General features: G+C 42.6%; 1 protein-coding gene across 3 annotated transcripts in view; it reads right to left on the bottom strand.

The window, feature by feature from the left end:
* LOC109882373 (plasma membrane calcium-transporting ATPase 3) overlaps nucleotides 1–19,856 on the bottom strand; it is a 220,816-nt gene extending 200,960 nt beyond the window's left edge. For 2 of the 3 annotated variants that reach the window (XR_004205175.1, XM_031803547.1), the window contains exons 1-2: nucleotides 19,426–19,856; nucleotides 2,394–3,169 (exon numbers count right to left, since the gene is read on the bottom strand). Coding sequence is in view for 2 of the 3 variants with exons in the window: in XM_031803547.1 (XP_031659407.1) it covers nucleotides 2,394–2,640 (247 nt within the window). In the remaining variant the exon portion in view is untranslated. The remainder of the gene's footprint in view (nucleotides 1–2,393; nucleotides 3,170–19,425) is intronic. The other variant, XM_031803548.1, reaches the window with a different exon arrangement.
* Nucleotides 19,857–20,697: the final 841 nt, after the last annotated feature.

Genomic DNA, 20,697 nt, shown 5'->3' with positions numbered 1-20,697 from the left:
TTCTAGCACTCCTCCCCCTCTCCCTCTCTCCCTCTCCCTCTTCCTCTCTTTACTTCCTCCCTCCTCCTTTCTTTCTCTTAGATCTCTGTAATGGTGTCAAACTGCAGTAGTGAGTATGTGTGTAATTAAATATTGGTATTGCAGTTCCCAAGGTTAAACGGATCCTGTTCCTGGATGCTGTGGTAAAGAGGTGTTAGTTCTGCGTATCAACTCTTCAAACTGTTGGCCAAACAATGTCTTGTAGTTTTCCTCTACCAAACAATTTAAAAGGCTATTTCACTGGGAATCTCGAATAACTAATTCACAAACTAGTTTACCAACTCTCTCACTAGCTAGAATTCCATCCAATAGGAGATATATTTTAATGTGAATATCCTAAAATCCACATTTTCCCACCATAGATGTTTCCATCAAACTGACTTGTTGGGGATTAAAGGCTTTGTGTGATGATGTAGTACACATGAAAATACCTTTAGTTTCAATTCCCATGTACCAAATAAAAAATACAAGTTAAATGTGTTTCCATCGCATTTTCAACTCTTCTGATGGTTCTGTCACTAAAATGAGCCCAGCCTGGCTTTGGAACATGCTCTCTAGCCAACAGCTGGCAGATATAGTGAGGGTATAGCCTACATGATTATTATGGACAAAAGCTAGATCATTTTTACTTAACAGCAGCCAAGCATCAATCATCATGTCTGACTGCCTCACTGACTACCCGACTGACAACCTTACTGACTACCCTCGCTGACTACCCTACTGACTACCCTACTGACTACCCCACTGACTGCCTCACTGACTACCTCACTGACTACCCTACTGACTACTGTACTGACTACCTCACTTAACACTGACTACCTACTGACTACCCTCGCTGACTACCCTACTGACTACCCTGCTGACTACCTACTGACTACCCTGTGGACTACCTACTGACTACCTACTGACTACCTACTGACTACCCTGCTGACTACCTACTGACTACCCTGCTGACTACCCTGCTGACTACCTACTGACTACCCTGCTGACTACCTCACTGACTACCTACTGACTACCCTGCTGACTACCTCACTGACTACCCTGCTGACTACCTACTGACTACCCTGCGGACTACCTGCTGACTACCCTGCTGACTACCCACTGACTACCCTGCTGACTACCTCACCGACTACCCACTGACTACCCAACTGACTACCCTACTGACTACCTCACTTACCACTGACTGCCCCACTGACTACCCTGCTGACTACCCTACTGACTACCTACTGACTACCCTGCTGACTACCCACTGACTACCCTGCTGACTACCTAACTGACTACCTACTGACTACCCTGCTGACTACCTCACTGACTACCTACGGACTACCCTACTGACTACCTCACTTACCACTGACTGCCCCACTGACTACCCTGCTGACTATCTACTGACTACCTACTGACTACCCCTGCTGACTACCTACTGACTACCCTGCTGACTACCTCACTGATTACCTGCTGACTACCTCACTGACTACCTACTGACTACCCTGCTGACTACCTCACTGACTACCTACGGACTACCCTACTGACTACCTCACTTACCAACTGACTACCCTGCTGACTACCTAACTTACCACTGACTGCCCTACCGACTACCCTGCTGACTACCTCACTGACTACACTGCTGACTACCTCACTGACTACCCTACTGACTACCCTACTGACTACCTCACTTACCACTGACTGCCCCACTGACTACCTACTGACTACCTCACTGACTACCTACTGACTACCCTGCTGACTACCTTACCGACTACCCTGCTGACTACCTCACTGACTACCAACTGACTACCCTGCTGACTACCTCACTTACCACTGACTGCCCCACTGACTACCCTGCTGACTACCTACTGACTACCCTGCTGACTATCTACTGATTCCCTACTGACTACCTCACTGAATTCCTCAATGACAATTTACCTAATTTTCCACAGACTATTCCACAGACTATTCCACAGACTATTCCACAGACTATTCCAAAGACTATTCCAAAGACTATTCCAAAGACTATTCCACAGACGGCTGTGCTGCTATTCAGAGACGGCCTTTTGGCCTCTGGAGAAATATACTTGTAGTTGGACCTGATTCGACAGGACAAAAATGCTTGTAGTTGGATCCGATTCGACAGGTAGGATCGGCCTCTGCCTGAAATACTCAAATCAATGAAATTGACTGACAGAGTGTGTATGTGTGTCTGTCATGTTGTTCTGCTAGAGTAAGGTTGTTCAGTGTTGATCATCTGATACTGTCAGCTGGCCTGAGATCAATCCCACAGGCCAAACAACACAGAAACACACACACACAGACACACACACACACAGCCACAGACACACACACCCTCCCTACTACCTTACCGTCAATAGTGTTGGTGAGCAGTTTAGTGGCCAGGCCCTCTGAGTCTCCGTATGCCTCCTGTATCTTCTGAATGGCCTCCCCTCCCCGGAGCTCCATCAGATCCCTGAGCTCCTCCACCGTCACCCCAAAATCTCCCTCTACAGCATTGTTACCCTCCCCCTTCCCACCTCCACCTCGGCTCCGGCCTTTAGGGTAGAACTCAACAGCACTGTTAGCCATCTCTCCCATGGTGGCGGTGGTAGACATTCTGACAGACTGGTTTGGTCCTCTTCTCTCTCTGTGGTCTCTATTTCCTTCTCTGGAGAGGTTTCACCCACTCATCTGGAACACACGAGTCCAGACTTACTCTCTCTCTCTCTCTCTCTCTCTCTCTCTCTGTCTCTCTCTCTCTGTCTCTCTCTCTCTCTTTCTCTCTCTCTCTCTCTCTCTCTCTCTCTCTCGGAGCAGCGAGTGTTTCTGCTTATTTATACCAGCCAGTCACCAAGCGCTGGTCCTTCCTTCTTCTTTCAAGAGTTCTTAGACACAAGTCTTAAACACAGACTTCATTAGCTAACCAGTAGGGTCAGGGGTCAAGGTTTTAACCAGGGACCAGTCAGCAACATCTCAGAAACAACTGACTCAGTTATTTTTCTAGTATTTTGTTCTCCCACTCCGAGGGATTAGGGCTGCCTCCAGCGTTCTCCCTGTGTCCTTGGCGACTCCACTCTTCTCTCTTGTCTCGCTTATGAAGGGGTTGGGGGTTGAGAGAAGGACTAGTGGTAGAGCAGACTGGAACCTGGAAAGAAAGAAAGAAAGATAGATTTATAACTCATCTCTACAACTAGCAACACACCTGCAACTTGATGTCAATTGTTTTATGCAACAGCCAATCAAAATGAGGACCTTGGTCCCCTGAGCCACTAGAGCTCCAACCTAGAGTTCACTTAATTCATGAACTTGTTCTAGTTCGTCTTTTTATATTACATTCAGCCATTCCCCTTTCTCTCCATCATTATATTCCATTCAACCATTCCCCTTTCTCTCCATCTTTATATTCCATTCAGCCATTCCCCTTTCTCTCCATCTTTATATTCCATTCAGCTATTCCCCTTTCTCTCCATCTTTATATTCCATTCAGCCATTCCCCTTTCTCTCCATCTTTATATTCCATTCAGCTATTCCCCTTTCTCTCCATCTTTATATTCCATTCAACCATTCCCCTTTCTCTCCATCTTTATATTCTATTCAACCATTCCCCTTTCTCTCCATCTTTATATTCTATTCAACCATTCCCCTTTCTCTCCATCTTTATATTCCATTCAACCATTCCCCTTTCTCTCCATCTTTATATTCCATTCAACCATTCCCCTTTCTCTCCATCTTTATATTCCATTCAGCTATTCCCCTTTCTCTCCATCTACCTCATTCTGGTTTGTAGCTCTTTCCTCTCTCGTTCTCTCTGTCTCCTCCACGTCTCCCTCTCAGTGTCCTGGCTGAGGACAGCTATACTCCTGTAGCCCTACTTTCAGACTGGCATCTACAGGGTCACCCCTGCCTTGTCCTGAATCTGGGCCTCTCTCCCTCCCTGGCTGGGTCCTGTCCTATTTAGTCGGTTTGTATGCAATATTAGAACGTTTTTCAGTAGCCTATATGCATATCAACGTATAAAAACAGACTATGCTTTTAATGCCAAGATGTCCTACTCTTTGGCCTTTGCATGTAGTGGGTGGTTATCTACCATTCAGGAGGTGAATCTACATTTCAGAGCAACAACAGTGTAGCAACAAAGACAGAACAACAACAGATGACACTTCCACAATACGGTTGACCTGTAGCATGGTCCTATTTGTAGCTGACTGTATCCTCTGAGATCTAGAAATCTCTGGCTGCTATGGGCTAGTTAGGGGGATAAGATCTAGCTAGAGGCTAAGGGGAGAGAGGATGTTTCTGGAATGGTCCTGTGTTCTGAATACTACCCAGGGTGTTTCTGTTTGGTGGCCTATAGGCATTGATATGTTGGCCATTTATTTACAACATACAATGAATTCGGAAAGTATTCAGACCACTTCACCTTTTCCACACTTTGTTACGTTACAGCCTTACTCTAAAAATGATTGAATAAAACTATGTCCTAATCAATCTACACACAATAACCCAAAATGACATAACGACTCAATACCCCATAATGACATTATGACTCAATACCCCACAATGACACAATACCCCATAATGACATGATACCCCATAATGACACAATACCCCATAATGACACAATACCCCATAATGACAAAATGACACAATACCCCATTATGACTCAATACCCCATAATGACATAATGACTCAATACCCCATAATGACATAATGACTCAATACCCCATAATGACTCAATACCCCATAATGACACAATACCCCACAATGACATAATGACTCAATACCCCATAATGACTCAATACCCCATAATGACTCAATACCCCATAATGACACAATACCCCACAATGACAATATGACTCAATACCCCACAATGACATATTGACACAATACCCCATAATGACACAATACCCCATAATGACATAATGACACAATACCCCATAATGACTCAATACCCCATAATGACATAATGACTCAATACCCCATAATGACACAATACCACATAATGACATAATGACTCAATGCCCCATAATGACTCAGGACCCAATCATGACACAATACCCCATGATGATACAATACCCCATAATGACACAATACCCCATAATGACATAATGACACAATACCCCATAATGACATAATACCCCATAATGATATAATGACTCAAAACCCCATAATGACATAATGACTCAATACCCCATAATGACATAATGAGTCAATACCCCATAGTGACTCAATACCCCATGATGACTCAATACCCATAATGACTCAATACCCCATAATGACTCAAGACCCCATAATGACACAATACCCCATAATGACATAATGACTCAATACACCATAATGACACAATACCCCACAATGACAATATGACTCAATACCCCATAATGACATATTGACACAATACCCCATAATGACACCATAACCCAAAATGACACAATACCCCACAATGACACTATAACCCATAATGACACAATACCCCATAATGATACAATACCCCATAATGACACAATACCCCATAATGACACAATACCTCATAATGACACAATAGCCCATAATGACTCAACACCCCATAATTACACAATACCCCATAATGACACAATACCTCATAATGACACCATAGCCCAAAATGACACAATACCCCACAATGACACTATACCCCATAATGACATAATGACACAATAGCCCATAATGACATAATGACACAATAACCCATAATGACTCAATACCCCATAATGACATAATGACACAATACCCCACAACGACACTATACCCCATAATGACATAATGACACAATACCCCATAATGACATAATGACTCACTACCCCATAATGACATAATGACTCAAGACCCCATAATGACACAATACCCCATAATGACATAATGACTCAATACCCCATAATGACACAATACCCCACAATGACAATATGACTCAATACCCCATAATGACATATTGACACAATACCCCATAATGACACCATAACCCAAAATGACACAATACCCCACAATGACACTATAACCCATAATGACACAATACCCCATAATGATACAATACCCCATAATGACACAATACCCCATAATGACACAATACCTCATAATGACACAATAGCCCATAATGACTCAACACCCCATAATTACACAATACCCCATAATGACACAATACCTCATAATGACACCATAGCCCAAAATGACATAACGACTCAATACCCCATAATGACATTATGACTCAATACCCCACAATGACACAATACCCCATAATGACATGATACCCCATAATGACACAATACCCCATAATGACACAATACCCCATAATGACAAAATGACACAATACCCCATTATGACTCAATACCCCATAATGACATAATGACTCAATACCCCATAATGACATAATGACTCAATACCCCATAATGACTCAATACCCCATAATGACACAATACCCCACAATGACATAATGACTCAATACCCCATAATGACTCAATACCCCATAATGACTCAATACCCCATAATGACACAATACCCCACAATGACAATATGACTCAATACCCCACAATGACATATTGACACAATACCCCATAATGACACAATACCCCATAATGACATAATGACACAATACCCCATAATGACTCAATACCCCATAATGACATAATGACTCAATACCCCATAATGACACAATACCACATAATGACATAATGACTCAATGCCCCATAATGACTCAGGACCCAATCATGACACAATACCCCATGATGATACAATACCCCATAATGACACAATACCCCATAATGACATAATGACACAATACCCCATAATGACATAATACCCCATAATGATATAATGACTCAAAACCCCATAATGACATAATGACTCAATACCCCATAATGACATAATGAGTCAATACCCCATAGTGACTCAATACCCCATGATGACTCAATACCCATAATGACTCAATACCCCATAATGACTCAAGACCCCATAATGACACAATACCCCATAATGACATAATGACTCAATACACCATAATGACACAATACCCCACAATGACAATATGACTCAATACCCCATAATGACATATTGACACAATACCCCATAATGACACCATAACCCAAAATGACACAATACCCCACAATGACACTATAACCCATAATGACACAATACCCCATAATGATACAATACCCCATAATGACACAATACCCCATAATGACACAATACCTCATAATGACACAATAGCCCATAATGACTCAACACCCCATAATTACACAATACCCCATAATGACACAATACCTCATAATGACACCATAGCCCAAAATGACACAATACCCCACAATGACACTATACCCCATAATGACATAATGACACAATAGCCCATAATGACATAATGACACAATAACCCATAATGACTCAATACCCCATAATGACATAATGACACAATACCCCACAACGACACTATACCCCATAATGACATAATGACACAATACCCCATAATGACATAATGACTCACTACCCCATAATGACATAATGACTCAAGACCCCATAATGACACAATACCCCATAATGACATAATGACTCAATACCCCATAATGACACAATACCCCACAATGACAATATGACTCAATACCCCATAATGACATATTGACACAATACCCCATAATGACACCATAACCCAAAATGACACAATACCCCACAATGACACTATAACCCATAATGACACAATACCCCATAATGATACAATACCCCATAATGACACAATACCCCATAATGACACAATACCTCATAATGACACAATAGCCCATAATGACTCAACACCCCATAATTACACAATACCCCATAATGACACAATACCTCATAATGACACCATAGCCCAAAATGACACAATACCCCACAATGACACTATACCCCATAATGACATAATGACACAATAGCCCATAATGACATAATGACACAATAACCCATAATGACTCAATACCCCATAATGACATAATGACACAATACCCCACAACGACACTATACCCCATAATGACATAATGACACAATACCCCATAATGACATAATGACTCACTACCCCATAATGACTCAATACCCCATAATGACATAATGACTCAATACCCCATAATGACTCATTACCCCATAATGACATAATGACACAATACCCCATAATGACACAATACCCCAAATTGTAAAATACTTGAAAGTACTACTTAAGTCGTTTTTGGGGGTATCTGTACTTTACTTTACTATTGATATTTTTTACAACTTTTCCTTTTACTTCACTACATTCCTGATGAAAACAAGGTACTTTTTACTCCACACATTTATCCTGACACTCAAAAGTACTTGTTACATTTGGAATGCTGAGCAAGACAGGAAATTGGTCAAATTCCGGCACTTATCAAGAGAACATCCTTGGTCATCCCTACTGCCTCTGATCTGGAGGACTCACTAAACAGAGAACATCCCTGGTCATCCCTACTGCCTCTGATCTGGAGGACTCACTAAACAGAGAACATCCCTGGTCATCCCTACTGCCTCTGATCTGGAGGACTCACTAAACAGAGAACATCCCTGGTCATCCCTACTGCCTCTGATCTGGAGGACTCCCTAAACAGAGAACATCCCTGGTCATCCCTACTGCCTCTGATCTGGAGGACTCACTAAACAGAGAACATCCCTGGTCATCTCTGCTGCCTCTGATCTGGAGGACTCACTAAACAGAGAACATCCCCGGTCATCCCTACTGCCTCTGATCTGGATGACTCACTAAACAGAGAACATCCCTGGTCATCCCTACTGCCTGTGATCTGGAGGACTCACTAAACAGAGAACATCCATGGTCATCTCTACTGCCTCTGATCTGGTGGACTCACTAAACAGAGAACATCCCTGGTCATCCCTACTGCCTGTGATCTGGTGGACTCACTAAACAGAGAACATCCCTGGTCATCCCTACTGCCTGTGATCTGGTGGACTCACTAAACAGAGAACATCCCTGGTCATCCCTACTGCCTGTGATCTGGAGGACTCACTAAACAGAGAACATCCCTGGTCATCCCTACTGCCTGTGATCTGGTGGACTCACTAAACAGAGAACATCCCTGGTCATCCCTACTGCCTGTGATCTGGAGGACTCACTAAACAGAGAACATCCCTGGTCATCCCTACTGCCTGTGATCTGGAGGACTCACTAAACAGAGAACATCCCTGGTCATCCCTACTGCCTGTGATCTGGTGGACTCACTAAACAGAGAACATCCCTGGTCATCCCTACTGCCTGTTATCTGGAGGACTCACTAAACAGAGAACATCCCTGGTCATCCCTACTGCCTGTGATCTGGTGGACTCACTAAACAGAGAACATCCCTGGTCATCCCTACTGCCTGTGATCTGGAGGACTCACTAAACAGAGAACATCCCTGGTCATCCCTACTGCCTGTGATCTGGAGGACTCACTAAACAGAGAACATCCCTGGTCATCCCTACTGCCTGTGATCTGGAGGACTCACTAAACAGAGAACATCCCTGGTCATCCCTACTGCCTGTGATCTGGAGGACTCACTAAACAGAGAACATCCCTGGTCATCCCTACTGCCTGTGATCTGGTGGACTCACTAAACAGAGAACATCCCTGGTCATCCCTACTGCCTGTGATCTGGAGGACTCACTAAACAGAGAACATCCCTGGTCATCCCTACTGCCTGTGATCTGGTGGACTCACTAAACAGAGAACATCCCTGGTCATCCCTACTGCCTGTGATCTGGTGGACTCACTAAACAGAGAACATCCCTGGTCATCCCTATACTGCCTGTGATCTGGAGGACTCACCAAGTACATGCTTCGTTTTGTAAATTATATCTTAGTGTTGCAACGTGCCCCTGGCAATCCTTCAATTAAAAAAACAAGACCAGCTATATGTCTGGTTTGCTTAATATAAGAGATATTTAATTATTTATACTTTTACTTTTGATATTCAGTACATTTTAGCAATTGCATTTACTTTTAATACTTAAATATATTTAAAAGCAAATACTTTAAGACTTTTCCTCAAGTAGTATTTTACTGGGTGACTCACTTTTACTCAGGTAGTATTTTACTGGGTGACTCACTTTTACTCAGGTAGTATTTTACTGGGTGACTCACTTTTACTCAGGTAGTATTTTACTGGGTGACTCACTTTTACTCAGGTAGTATTTTACTGGGTGACTCACTTTTACTCAGGTAGTATTTTACTGGGTGACTCACTTTTACTCAGGTAGTATTTAACTGGGTGACTCACTTTTACTCAGGTAGTATTTTACTGGGTGACTCACTTTTACTCAGGTAGTATTTTACTGGGTGACTCACTTTTACTCAGGTAGTATTTTACTGGGTGACTCACTTTTACTCAGGTAGTATTTAACTGGGTGACTCACTTTTACTCAGGTAGCATTTAACTGGGTGACTCACTTTTACTCAGGTAGTATTTTACTGGGTGACTCACTTTTACTCAGGTAGTATTTTACTGGGTGACTCACTTTTACTCAGGTAGTATTTTACTGGGTGACTCACTTTTACTCAGGTAGCATTTAACTGGGTGACTCACTTTTACTCAGGTAGTATTTAACTGGGTGACTCACTTTTACTCAGGTAGTATTTTACTGGGTGACTCACTTTTACTCAGGTAGTATTTTACTGGGTGACTCACTTTTACTCAGGTAGTATTTTACTGGGTGACTCACTTTTACTCAGGTAGTATATAACTGGGTGACTCACTTTTACTCAGGTAGTATTTTACTGGGTGACTCACTTTTACTCAGGTAGTATTTTACTGGGTGACTCACTTTTACTCAGGTAGTATTTTACTGGGTGACTCACTTTTACTCAGGTAGTATTTTACTGGGTGACTCACTTTTACTCAGGTAGTATTTTACTGGGTGACTCACTTTTACTCAGGTAGTATTTAACTGGGTGACTCACTTTTACTCAGGTAGCATTTAACTGGGTGACTCACTTTTACTCAGGTAGTATTTTACTGGGTGACTCACTTTTACTCAGGTAGTATTTTACTGGGTGACTCACTTTTACTCAGGTAGTATTTTACTGGGTGACTCACTTTTACTCAGGTAGTATTTAACTGGGTGACTCACTTTTACTCAGGTAGCATTTAACTGGGTGACTCACTTTTACTCAGGTAGTATTTTACTGGGTGACTCACTTTTACTCAGGTAGTATTTTACTGGGTGACTCACTTTTACTCAGGTAGTATTTTACTGGGTGACTCACTTTTACTCAGGTAGTATTTTACTGGGTGACTCACTTTTACTCAGGTAGCATTTAACTGGGTGACTCACTTTTACTCAGGTAGTATTTTACTGGGTGACTCACTTTTACTCAGGTAGTATTTTACTGGGTGACTCACTTTTACTCAGGTAGTATTTTACTGGGTGACTCACTTTTACTCAGGTAGTATTTTACTGGGTGACTCACTTTTACTCAGGTAGCATTTAACTGGGTGACTCACTTTTACTCAGGTAGTATTTTACTGGGTGACTCACTTTTACTCAGGTAGTATTTTACTGGGTGACTCACTTTTACTCAGGTAGTATTTTACTGGGTGACTCACTTTTACTTAGTCATTTTCTTTTAAGGTATCTTTACCTTACTCAAGTATGACAATTGGGTCCTTTTTCCACCACTGGTGGCTTCCATCATTCTTAAATGGCTGAAGTTTGTAACCGCCAAGACTCTTCCTAGAGCTGGCCGCCCATCCAAACTTAGCAATCGGGGGAGAAGGGCCTTGGTCAGGGGAGGTGACCAAGAACCCGATGGTCACTCTGACAGTGCTCCAGAGTTCCTCTGTGGAGATGAGAGAACCTTCCAGATGGACAACCATCTCTGCAGCACTCCACCAATCAGGCCTTTATGGTAGAGTAGCCAGACAGAAGTCACTTCTCAGTAAAAGGCACATGACAGCCCGTTTGCAGTTTGCCAAATTAAATCAAATTGTATTTGTCACATGCGCCGAATACAACAAGTGTAGACCTTATAGTGAAATGCTTACCTACAAGCCCTTATTAACCAACAATGCAGATTTAAGAAAATACGAAAAAAACATTTGTATTAAAAAGTAGGAGATAAGAATAACAAATTAATCAAGAGCAGCAGCAAATAACAATAGTAGGGCTATATACAGGGTATTACGGTACAGAGTCAGTGTGGAGGCTATATACAGGGTATTACGGTACAGAGTCAGTGTGGAGGCTATATACAGGGTGTTACGGTACAGAGTCAATGTGGAGGCTATATACAGGGTATTACGGTACAGAGTCAATGTGGAGGCTATATACAGGGTATTACGGTACAGAGTCAGTGTGGAGGCTATATACAGGGTATTACGGTACAGAGTCAGTGTGGAGGCTATATACAGGGTGTACTGGTACAGAGTCAATGTGGAGGCTATATACAGGGTATTACGGTACAGAGTCAATGTGGAGGCTACATACAGGGTATTACGGTACAGAGTCAATGTGGAGGCTATATACAGGGTATTACGGTACAGAGTCAATGTGGAGGCTACATACAGGGTATTACGGTACAGAGTCAATGTGGAGGCTACATACAGGGTATTACGGTACAGAGTCAATGTGGAGGCTATATACAGGGTATTACGGGACAGAGTCAATGTGGAGGCTACATACAGGGTATTACGGTACAGAGTCAATGTGGAGGCTATATACAGGGTATTACGGTACAGAGTCAATGTGGAGGCTACATACAGGGTATTACGGTACAGAGTCAATGTGGAGGCTATATACAGGGTATTACGGTACAGAGTCAATGTGGAGGCTATATACAGGGTGTTACGGTACAGAGTCAATGTGGAGGCTACATACAGGATATTACGGTACAGAGTCAATGTGGAGGCTACATACAGGGTATTACGGTACAGAGTCAATGTGGAGGCTATATACAGGGTATTACGGGACAGAGTCAATGTGGAGGCTACATACAGGGTATTACGGTACAGAGTCAATGTGGAGGCTATATACAGGGTATTACGGTACAGAGTCAATGTGGAGGCTACATACAGGGTATTACGGTACAGAGTCAATGTGGAGGTTATATACAGGGTATTACGGTACAGAGTCAATGTGGAGGCTATATACAGGGTGTTACGGTACAGAGTCAATGTGGAGGCTACATACAGGGTATTACGGTACAGAGTCAATGTGGAGACTATATACAGGGTGTTACGGTACAGAGTCAATGTGGAGGCTATATACAGGGGGTACCAGTACAGAGTCAATATGGAGGCTATATACTGGGGGTACCGGTACAGAGTTAATATGGAGGCTATATACAGGGGGTACCGGTACAGAGTCAATGTTGAGGCTATATACAGGGGGTACCGGTACAGAGTCAATGTGGAGGCTATATACAGGGGGGTACCAGTACAGAGTCAATGTGGAGGCTATATACAGGGGGTACCGGTACAGAGTCAATTGTGCGGGGGTACAGGTTAGGGCAACTGTGTCGAGGTAATTGCGGTAATTTGTACATGTAGGTCGAGTTATTTAAAGTGACCATGCATAGACAATAACAGACAGTAGCAGCAGCGTAGAAGGGGGGGGTAATGCAAATAGTCTGGGTAGCCATTTGATTTGCTGTTTAGGAGTCTTATGGCTTGGGGGTAGAAGCTTTATAGAAAGCCTCTTGGTCGTAGACTTGGAGCTCCGGTACAGCTTGCCATGCGGTAGCAGAGAGAACAGTTTATGACTAGGGTGGCTGGAGCCTTTGACGATTTTTAGGGCCTTCCTCTGATACCGCCTGGTATAAAGGTCCTGGATGGCAGGAAGCTTGGCCCCGGCGATGTCCTGGGCCCTTTGCACTACCCTCTGTAGTGCCTTGCGATCGGAGGCTGAGCAGTTGCCATACCAGAAAGTGATGCAACCAGTTAGGATGCTCTCGATGGTGCAGCTGTAAAATCTTTTTAGGATCTGGGGACCCATGCCAAGTCTTTTCAGTCTCCTGAGGGGGAAAAGGCTTTGTCATGCCTTCTTCACAACTGTCTTGGTGTGCTTGGACCGTTCTAGTTTGTTGGTGATATGGCGCCAAGGAACTTGAAGCTCTCAACCTGCTCCACTACAGCCCCGTCGATGAGAATGGGGGTGTGCTCGGTCCTCCTTTTCCTGTTGTTCACAATCATCTCCTTTGTCTTGATCACATTGAGGGAAAGGTTGTTGTCCTGCCAGGTTTCTGACCTCCTCCCAATAGGCTGTCTCATCGTTGTCGGTGATCAGGCCTACCACTGTTGTGTCGTCAACAAACTTAATGATGGTGTTGGAGTCGTGCCTGGCCGTGCAGTCATGAGTGAACAGGGAGTAAAGGAGGGGACTGTGCATGCACCCCTGAGGGCCCCCCGTGTTGAGGATCATTGTGGCGGATGTGTTGTTACCAACCCTTACCACCTGGGGGCGGCCCGTCAGGAAGTCCTGGATACAGTTGCAGAGGGAGGTGTTAAGTCCCAGGGTCCTTAGCTTAGTGATGAGCTTTGAGGGCACTATGTTGTTGAACACTGAGCTGTAGTCAATGAATAGCATTCTCACATAGGTGTTCCTTTTGTCCAGGTGGGAAAGGGAAGTGTGGAGTGCAATAGAGATTGCAACATCTGTGGATCTGTTGGTGCAGTATGCAAATTGGAGTGGGTCTGGGTTTCTGGGATAATGGTGTTGATGTGAGCCATCCACTTATTGATGAAGCCAGTGACTAATGTTGTGTACTCCTCAATGCCATCGGAATATTCCAGTCTGTGATAGCAAAACAGTCCTGTAGTTTAGCATCTGCTTCATCTGACCACTCTTTTATAGACTGAGTCACTGGTGCTTCCTGCTTTAATTTTTGGTTGTAAGCAGGAATTAGGAGGATAGAATTCTGGTCAGATTTGCCAAATGGAGGGCGAGGGAGAGCTTTGTACGCGTCTCTGTGTGTGGAGTAAAGATTGTCTAGAATTGTTTTCCCTTTGGTTGTACATTTAACATGCTGATAGAAATGAGGTAAAACTGATTTATGTTTCCCTGCATTAAATTCCCCTGTCACTAGGAGCGCTGCCTCTGGGTGAGCATTTCCTGTTTGCTTATGGCGGTATACTGTTTTTATTTATTTACTTTTCTGCTCTTTTGCACACCAATATCTCTACCTGTACATGACCATCTGATCATTTATCACTCTAGTGTTAATCTGCTAAATTGTAATTATTCGCCTACCTCCTCATGCCTTTTGCACACAATGTATATAGACATTTTTTTTTTCTACTGTGTTATTGACTTGTTAATTGTTTACTCCATGTGTAACTCTGTGTTGTCTGTTCACACTGCTATGCTTAATCTTGGCCAGGTCGCAGTTGCAAATGAGAACTTGTTCTCAACTAGCCTACCTGGTTAAATAAAGGTGTTCTCAACTAGCCTACCTGGTTAAACAAAGGTGTTCTCAAATAGCCTACCTGGTTAAATAAAGGTGTTCTCAACTAGCCTACCTGGTTAAATAAAGGTGTTCTCAACTAGCCTACCTGGTTAAATAAAGGTGTTCTCAACTAGCCTACCTGGTTAAATAAAGGTGTTCTCAACTGGCCTACCTGGTTAAATAAAGGTGTTCTCAACTAGCCTACCTGGTTAAATAAAGGTGTTCTCAACTAGTCTACCTGGTTAAATAAAGGTGTTCTCAACTGGCCACCTGGTTAAATAAAGGTGAAATAAAATAAAAATGTAAAAATATACAGCTCATTGAGTGTGGTTTTAGTGCCACTTCTGTCTGTGGTATGAAGACAGCTACAAAAAATACAGATGAAAACTCTCTAGGTAGATAGTGTGGTCTACAGCTTATCATTAGATACTCTATCTCAGGCCGACAAAACCTTGAGTCTTCCTTATATAGTGCACGACCCTAAGCACAAAGCAAAGACAATGCAGGAGTGGCTTCGGGACAAGTCTCTGAATGTCCTTGATTTGCCCAGACAGAGACCAGAGTCGAACCCGATGCTCCGTATCCAACCTGACAGAGCTTGAGAGGATCTGCAGAGAAGAATGGGAGAAACTCCCCAAATACAGATGTGATATTTCAGCTTTTTATTTACTTATACATTTGCTAAAATTTCTAAAAACTGTTTTTTCATTATTGGGTACTGTGTGTAGATTAATGAGGGGATTTTTGTTTTAAATACATTTTAGTTTAAGGCTGTAAAGTAACAAAATGTGGAAGAAGTCAAGGGGGTCTGACTACTTTCTGAATGCACTATATATCTGGTATATAAATATATAGCTGATATACAGTAACAGGCAAAGCTGTCATCAAGGCAAAGGTTGGCTACTTTCAATCATCTAAAATGATAAATATATTTAGATTTTGTTTTACACTTTTTTGGTTACTTCATGATTCCATATGTGTTATTTCATAGTTTTGGTTACTTCATGATTCCATATGTGTTATTTCATAGTTTTGGTTACTACATGATTCCATATGTGTTATTTCATAGTTTTGGTTACTTCATGATTCCATATGTGTTATTTCATAGTTTTGGTTACTACATGATTCCATATGTGTTATTTCATAGTTTTGGTTACTACATGATTCCATATGTGTTATTTCATAGTTTTGGTTACTACATGATTCCATATGTGTTATTTCATAGTTTTGGTTACTTCATGATTCCATATGTGTTATTTCATAGTTTTGGTTACTTCATGATTCCATATGTGTTATTTCATAGTTTTGGTTACTTCATGATTCCATATGTGTTATTTCATAGTTTTGGTTACTTCATGATTCCACATGTGTTATTTCATAGTTTTGACGTCTTCACTATTATTCTGTAGAAAATGTAGATAAAGAAAATCCCTTGAATGGGTGTGTCCAAACTTTTGACTGGTACTGTACATATTGTTAATAAATTGATATGCATACAGCTGGTATGTATAGCTGATATACAGTATCAGTCAACAGTGGTGACACTGTCTGTGATTTATTTAGAATTCAAAGCACACTTAACCAGCATGTCTACCACAGCATTCTGCAGTAATACGCCATCCCATCTGGTTTGCACTTAGTGGGACTATCACTTGTTTTTCAACAGGACAATGACCAAGGCTGTGTAAGGGCTATTTGACCAAGATGGAGAGTGATGGAGTGATGCATCAGATGACCTGTCCTCCACAATCACCCGACCTCAACCCAATTGAGATGGTTTGGGATGAGTTGGACAGCAGAGTGAAGGATAATGTGTGAATCTTTCAAGACTGTTGGAAAAGCATTCCAGGTGAAACTGGTTGACAGAATGCCAAGAGTGTGCAAAGTTGTTATCAAGGCAAAGGGTGGCTACTTTGGAAAATTATAAATTGTAAATATATTTAGATTTGTAAAAGAAGAAAAAGTAAAAGGGTTACTACATAATTCCACATGTGTTATTTCATAGTTTCTATGTCTTCACTATTATTCTACAATGTAGAAAATAGTAAAAAATTAAGAAATACTCTTGAATGAGTAGGTGTGTCCAAACCTTTGACTGGCACTGTAAATATAACTGATATACAAACAGCTGATAAATAAATATATAGCTGATATCCATTACTGATTTATACTGAGTATACAAAACATTAAGAACACCTTCCTAATATTGAGTTGCACACTTTTTTTGCCCTTAGAACAGCCTCCATTTGTCGGGGCGTGGACTGTACAAGGTGTGGAAAGCTTTCTGCAGGGGTTCTGGCCCACGTCGACTCTAATGCTTCAAGTTGCGTCAAGTTGACCGAGCTAACCGGGCTATCTGCATTGTGTCCCACCACCCACCACCCCCTCTTTTATGCTACTGCTACTCTCTGCTACTTTTATAGCCTCACTACTGTATATAGCCTGTCATTTTCCTGTTCTTTACCTACCTATTGTTCACCTAATACCTTTTTTGCACTATTGGTTAGAGCCTGTAAGTAAGCATTTCACTGTAAGGTTGTATTCGGCGCACGTGACAAATAAACTAAATTGATTTGATTAGATATCCTTTGGGTGGTGGACCATTCTTGATACACACAGGAAACTGTTGAGTGTGAAAAACCCAGCAGCATTGCAGTTCTTGACCCACACAATCCATGTCTCAATTTTCTCAAGGTTTAAAAATCCTCCTTTAACCTGTCTCCTCCCCTTCATCTACACGGAATGAAATGGATTTAACAGGTGATTAAGAATGAAATGGATTTAACAGGTGATTAAGAATGAAATGGATTTAACAGGTGATTAAGAATGAAATGGATTTAACAGGTGATTAAGAATGAAATGGATTTAACAGGTGATTAAGAATGAAATGGATTTAACAGGTGATTAAGAATGAAATGGATTTAACATGTGATTAAGAATGAAATGGATTTAACAGGTGATGAAGAATGAAATGGATTTAACAGGTGATTAAGAATGAAATGGATTTAACAGGTGATGAAGAATGAAATGGATTTAACAGGTGATGAAGAATGAAATGGATTTAACAGGTGATTAAGAAGGAAATGGATTTAACAGGTGATTAAGAATGAAATGGATTTAACAGGTTCATCTGGATTCACCATGGAAAGAGAAGGTGTTGTTTTGTTTACTCGGTATAGCTGTTATGTAGTCTACTGTGTGACACTTCCTTCCTCTATATCTCTGTCCATCTCTCACTCTCTGATCTCACACACACAAACACACTATGACAGAAACACCAACCTACCCGGACAGCGTGATCACAGGGGTAAATAAAATACACAAACACACTATGACAGAAACACCAACCTACCCGGACAGCGTGATCACAGGGGTAAATAAAATACACAAACACACTATGACAGAAACACCAACCTACCCGGACAGCGTGATCACAGGGGTAAATAAAATACACAAACACACTATGACAGAAACACCAACCTACCCGGACAGCGTGATCACAGGGGTAAATAAAATACACAAACACACTATGACAGAAACACCAACCTACCCGGACAGCGTGATCACAGGGGTAAATAAAATACACTAAAGAACTCTTTGACCTACAAAACATCTCCTTCCATCATCAGGCATCATACCGCGCACACGCACGCACACACACACACGCACACACACACACACGCACTCACACACACACACACGCACGCATGCACGCACGCACGCACGCACACACACACACACACACACACGCGCACGCACGCACACACACACGCACACACACGCGCACGCACGCACACACACGCACACGCACACACACACGCACGCACGCACGCACGCACGCACACACACACACACACACACACACACACACACACACACAAACGTACACACTGATATTCACCTACATGTACACACATATTTATTCATATGCACACACACAGATGCACATACGCACACACAAACATGCATAGGCTACACACCACTGACTCACTGTACAGGCCGAGCTCAAGGACACAGAGACGGAGGCAGAATCCCGTTAATGCGCCTGGAAGCAGAGAATCTACTAAAGTAACAGAGCTGATTCCGTTATCGCTTGGTCCATATGTTGATATTGATCATGATGATGAATATTGTCCCCTTGAAGATCCGCTCTGTCTGTCTGATTGATCTCGCTCAGCAGCGGGGCGCAGAGAGACAAGACGCAGAGGTGATGTGCTTCCTAAGCAGGCAGGGGGGGTGAGAGGGACCACGGGGTTCGGTAGCACCCTCAGGTAATGGTTATCAGTCTACCGGGTTCTGCTCGCAGTGTTTATAGTCCTAAAGATAGACATAGATAGAGAACTACGAGGGCGCTAGGAGAAGCTGATGATGATGCGACATTCCGGGGTTGAACTGAGACCTCTGCACGCACTCGGAGGCATGCAGCGTCTGCAAGAGGAAGGAGAGGAGGGCGGAAGAGAGCGAGAATGGGGAGGAGAGAGGAGGAAAGGGAGGAGGGAGGAAGAGAGAGAGAATGGGGAGGAGGGAGGAGGAAAGGGAGGAGGGAGGAAGAGAGAGAATGGGGAGGAGGGAGGAGGAAAGGGAGGAGGGAGGAAGAGAGAGAGAATGGGGAGGAGGGAGGAGGAAAGGGAGGAGGGAGGAAGAGAGAGAGAATGGGGAGGAGAGAGGAGGAAAGGGAGGAGGGAGGAAGAGAGAGAATGGGGAGGAGGGAGGAAGAGGGAAAAGGAAGGGAGGAGATAAAGAGAGTCCAAATAAACATACACTGAACAAAAATATAAACGCAACATGTAAAGTGTTTCACAAGAAATAAAACATCCCAGAAATGTTCCATACATGTTAGTTTACATCCCTGTTAGTGAGTATTTCCCCTTTTGCCAAGATAATCCACCCAGCTGACAGGTGTGGTATATCAAGAAGCTGATTAAACAGCATGATCATTACACAGGTGTACCTTGTGCAGGAGGCAAAAAAAGGCGACTCCAAAATGTGCAAAATGCCACAGATATCATGTTTTGAAGGACTGTGCAATTGGCATGCTGACTGCAGGAATGTCCACCAGAACTCTTGTCCGGGTATTTAAAAAAAAAATGTCTACCATAAGCCGCCTCCAATGTCGTTTTAGAGAATTTGGCAGTTCGTCCAACTGGCCTCAGTAAAATGACACCGACAGATAGGGCAGCCATAATCTAGCTGCTAAGAAAAACATGTTCGTGTTCTTACGTACAACCGGGAAGAACTTTTGGATATCAGAG

This window comes from Oncorhynchus kisutch, linkage group LG24 (assembly GCF_002021735.2).
Source record: "Oncorhynchus kisutch isolate 150728-3 linkage group LG24, Okis_V2, whole genome shotgun sequence".
Classification (NCBI taxonomy): Eukaryota; Metazoa; Chordata; class Actinopteri; order Salmoniformes; family Salmonidae; genus Oncorhynchus; species Oncorhynchus kisutch.
The sequence above is the reverse complement of the archived record's forward strand: the minus strand, read 5'-3'. Positions and strand labels throughout refer to the sequence as shown.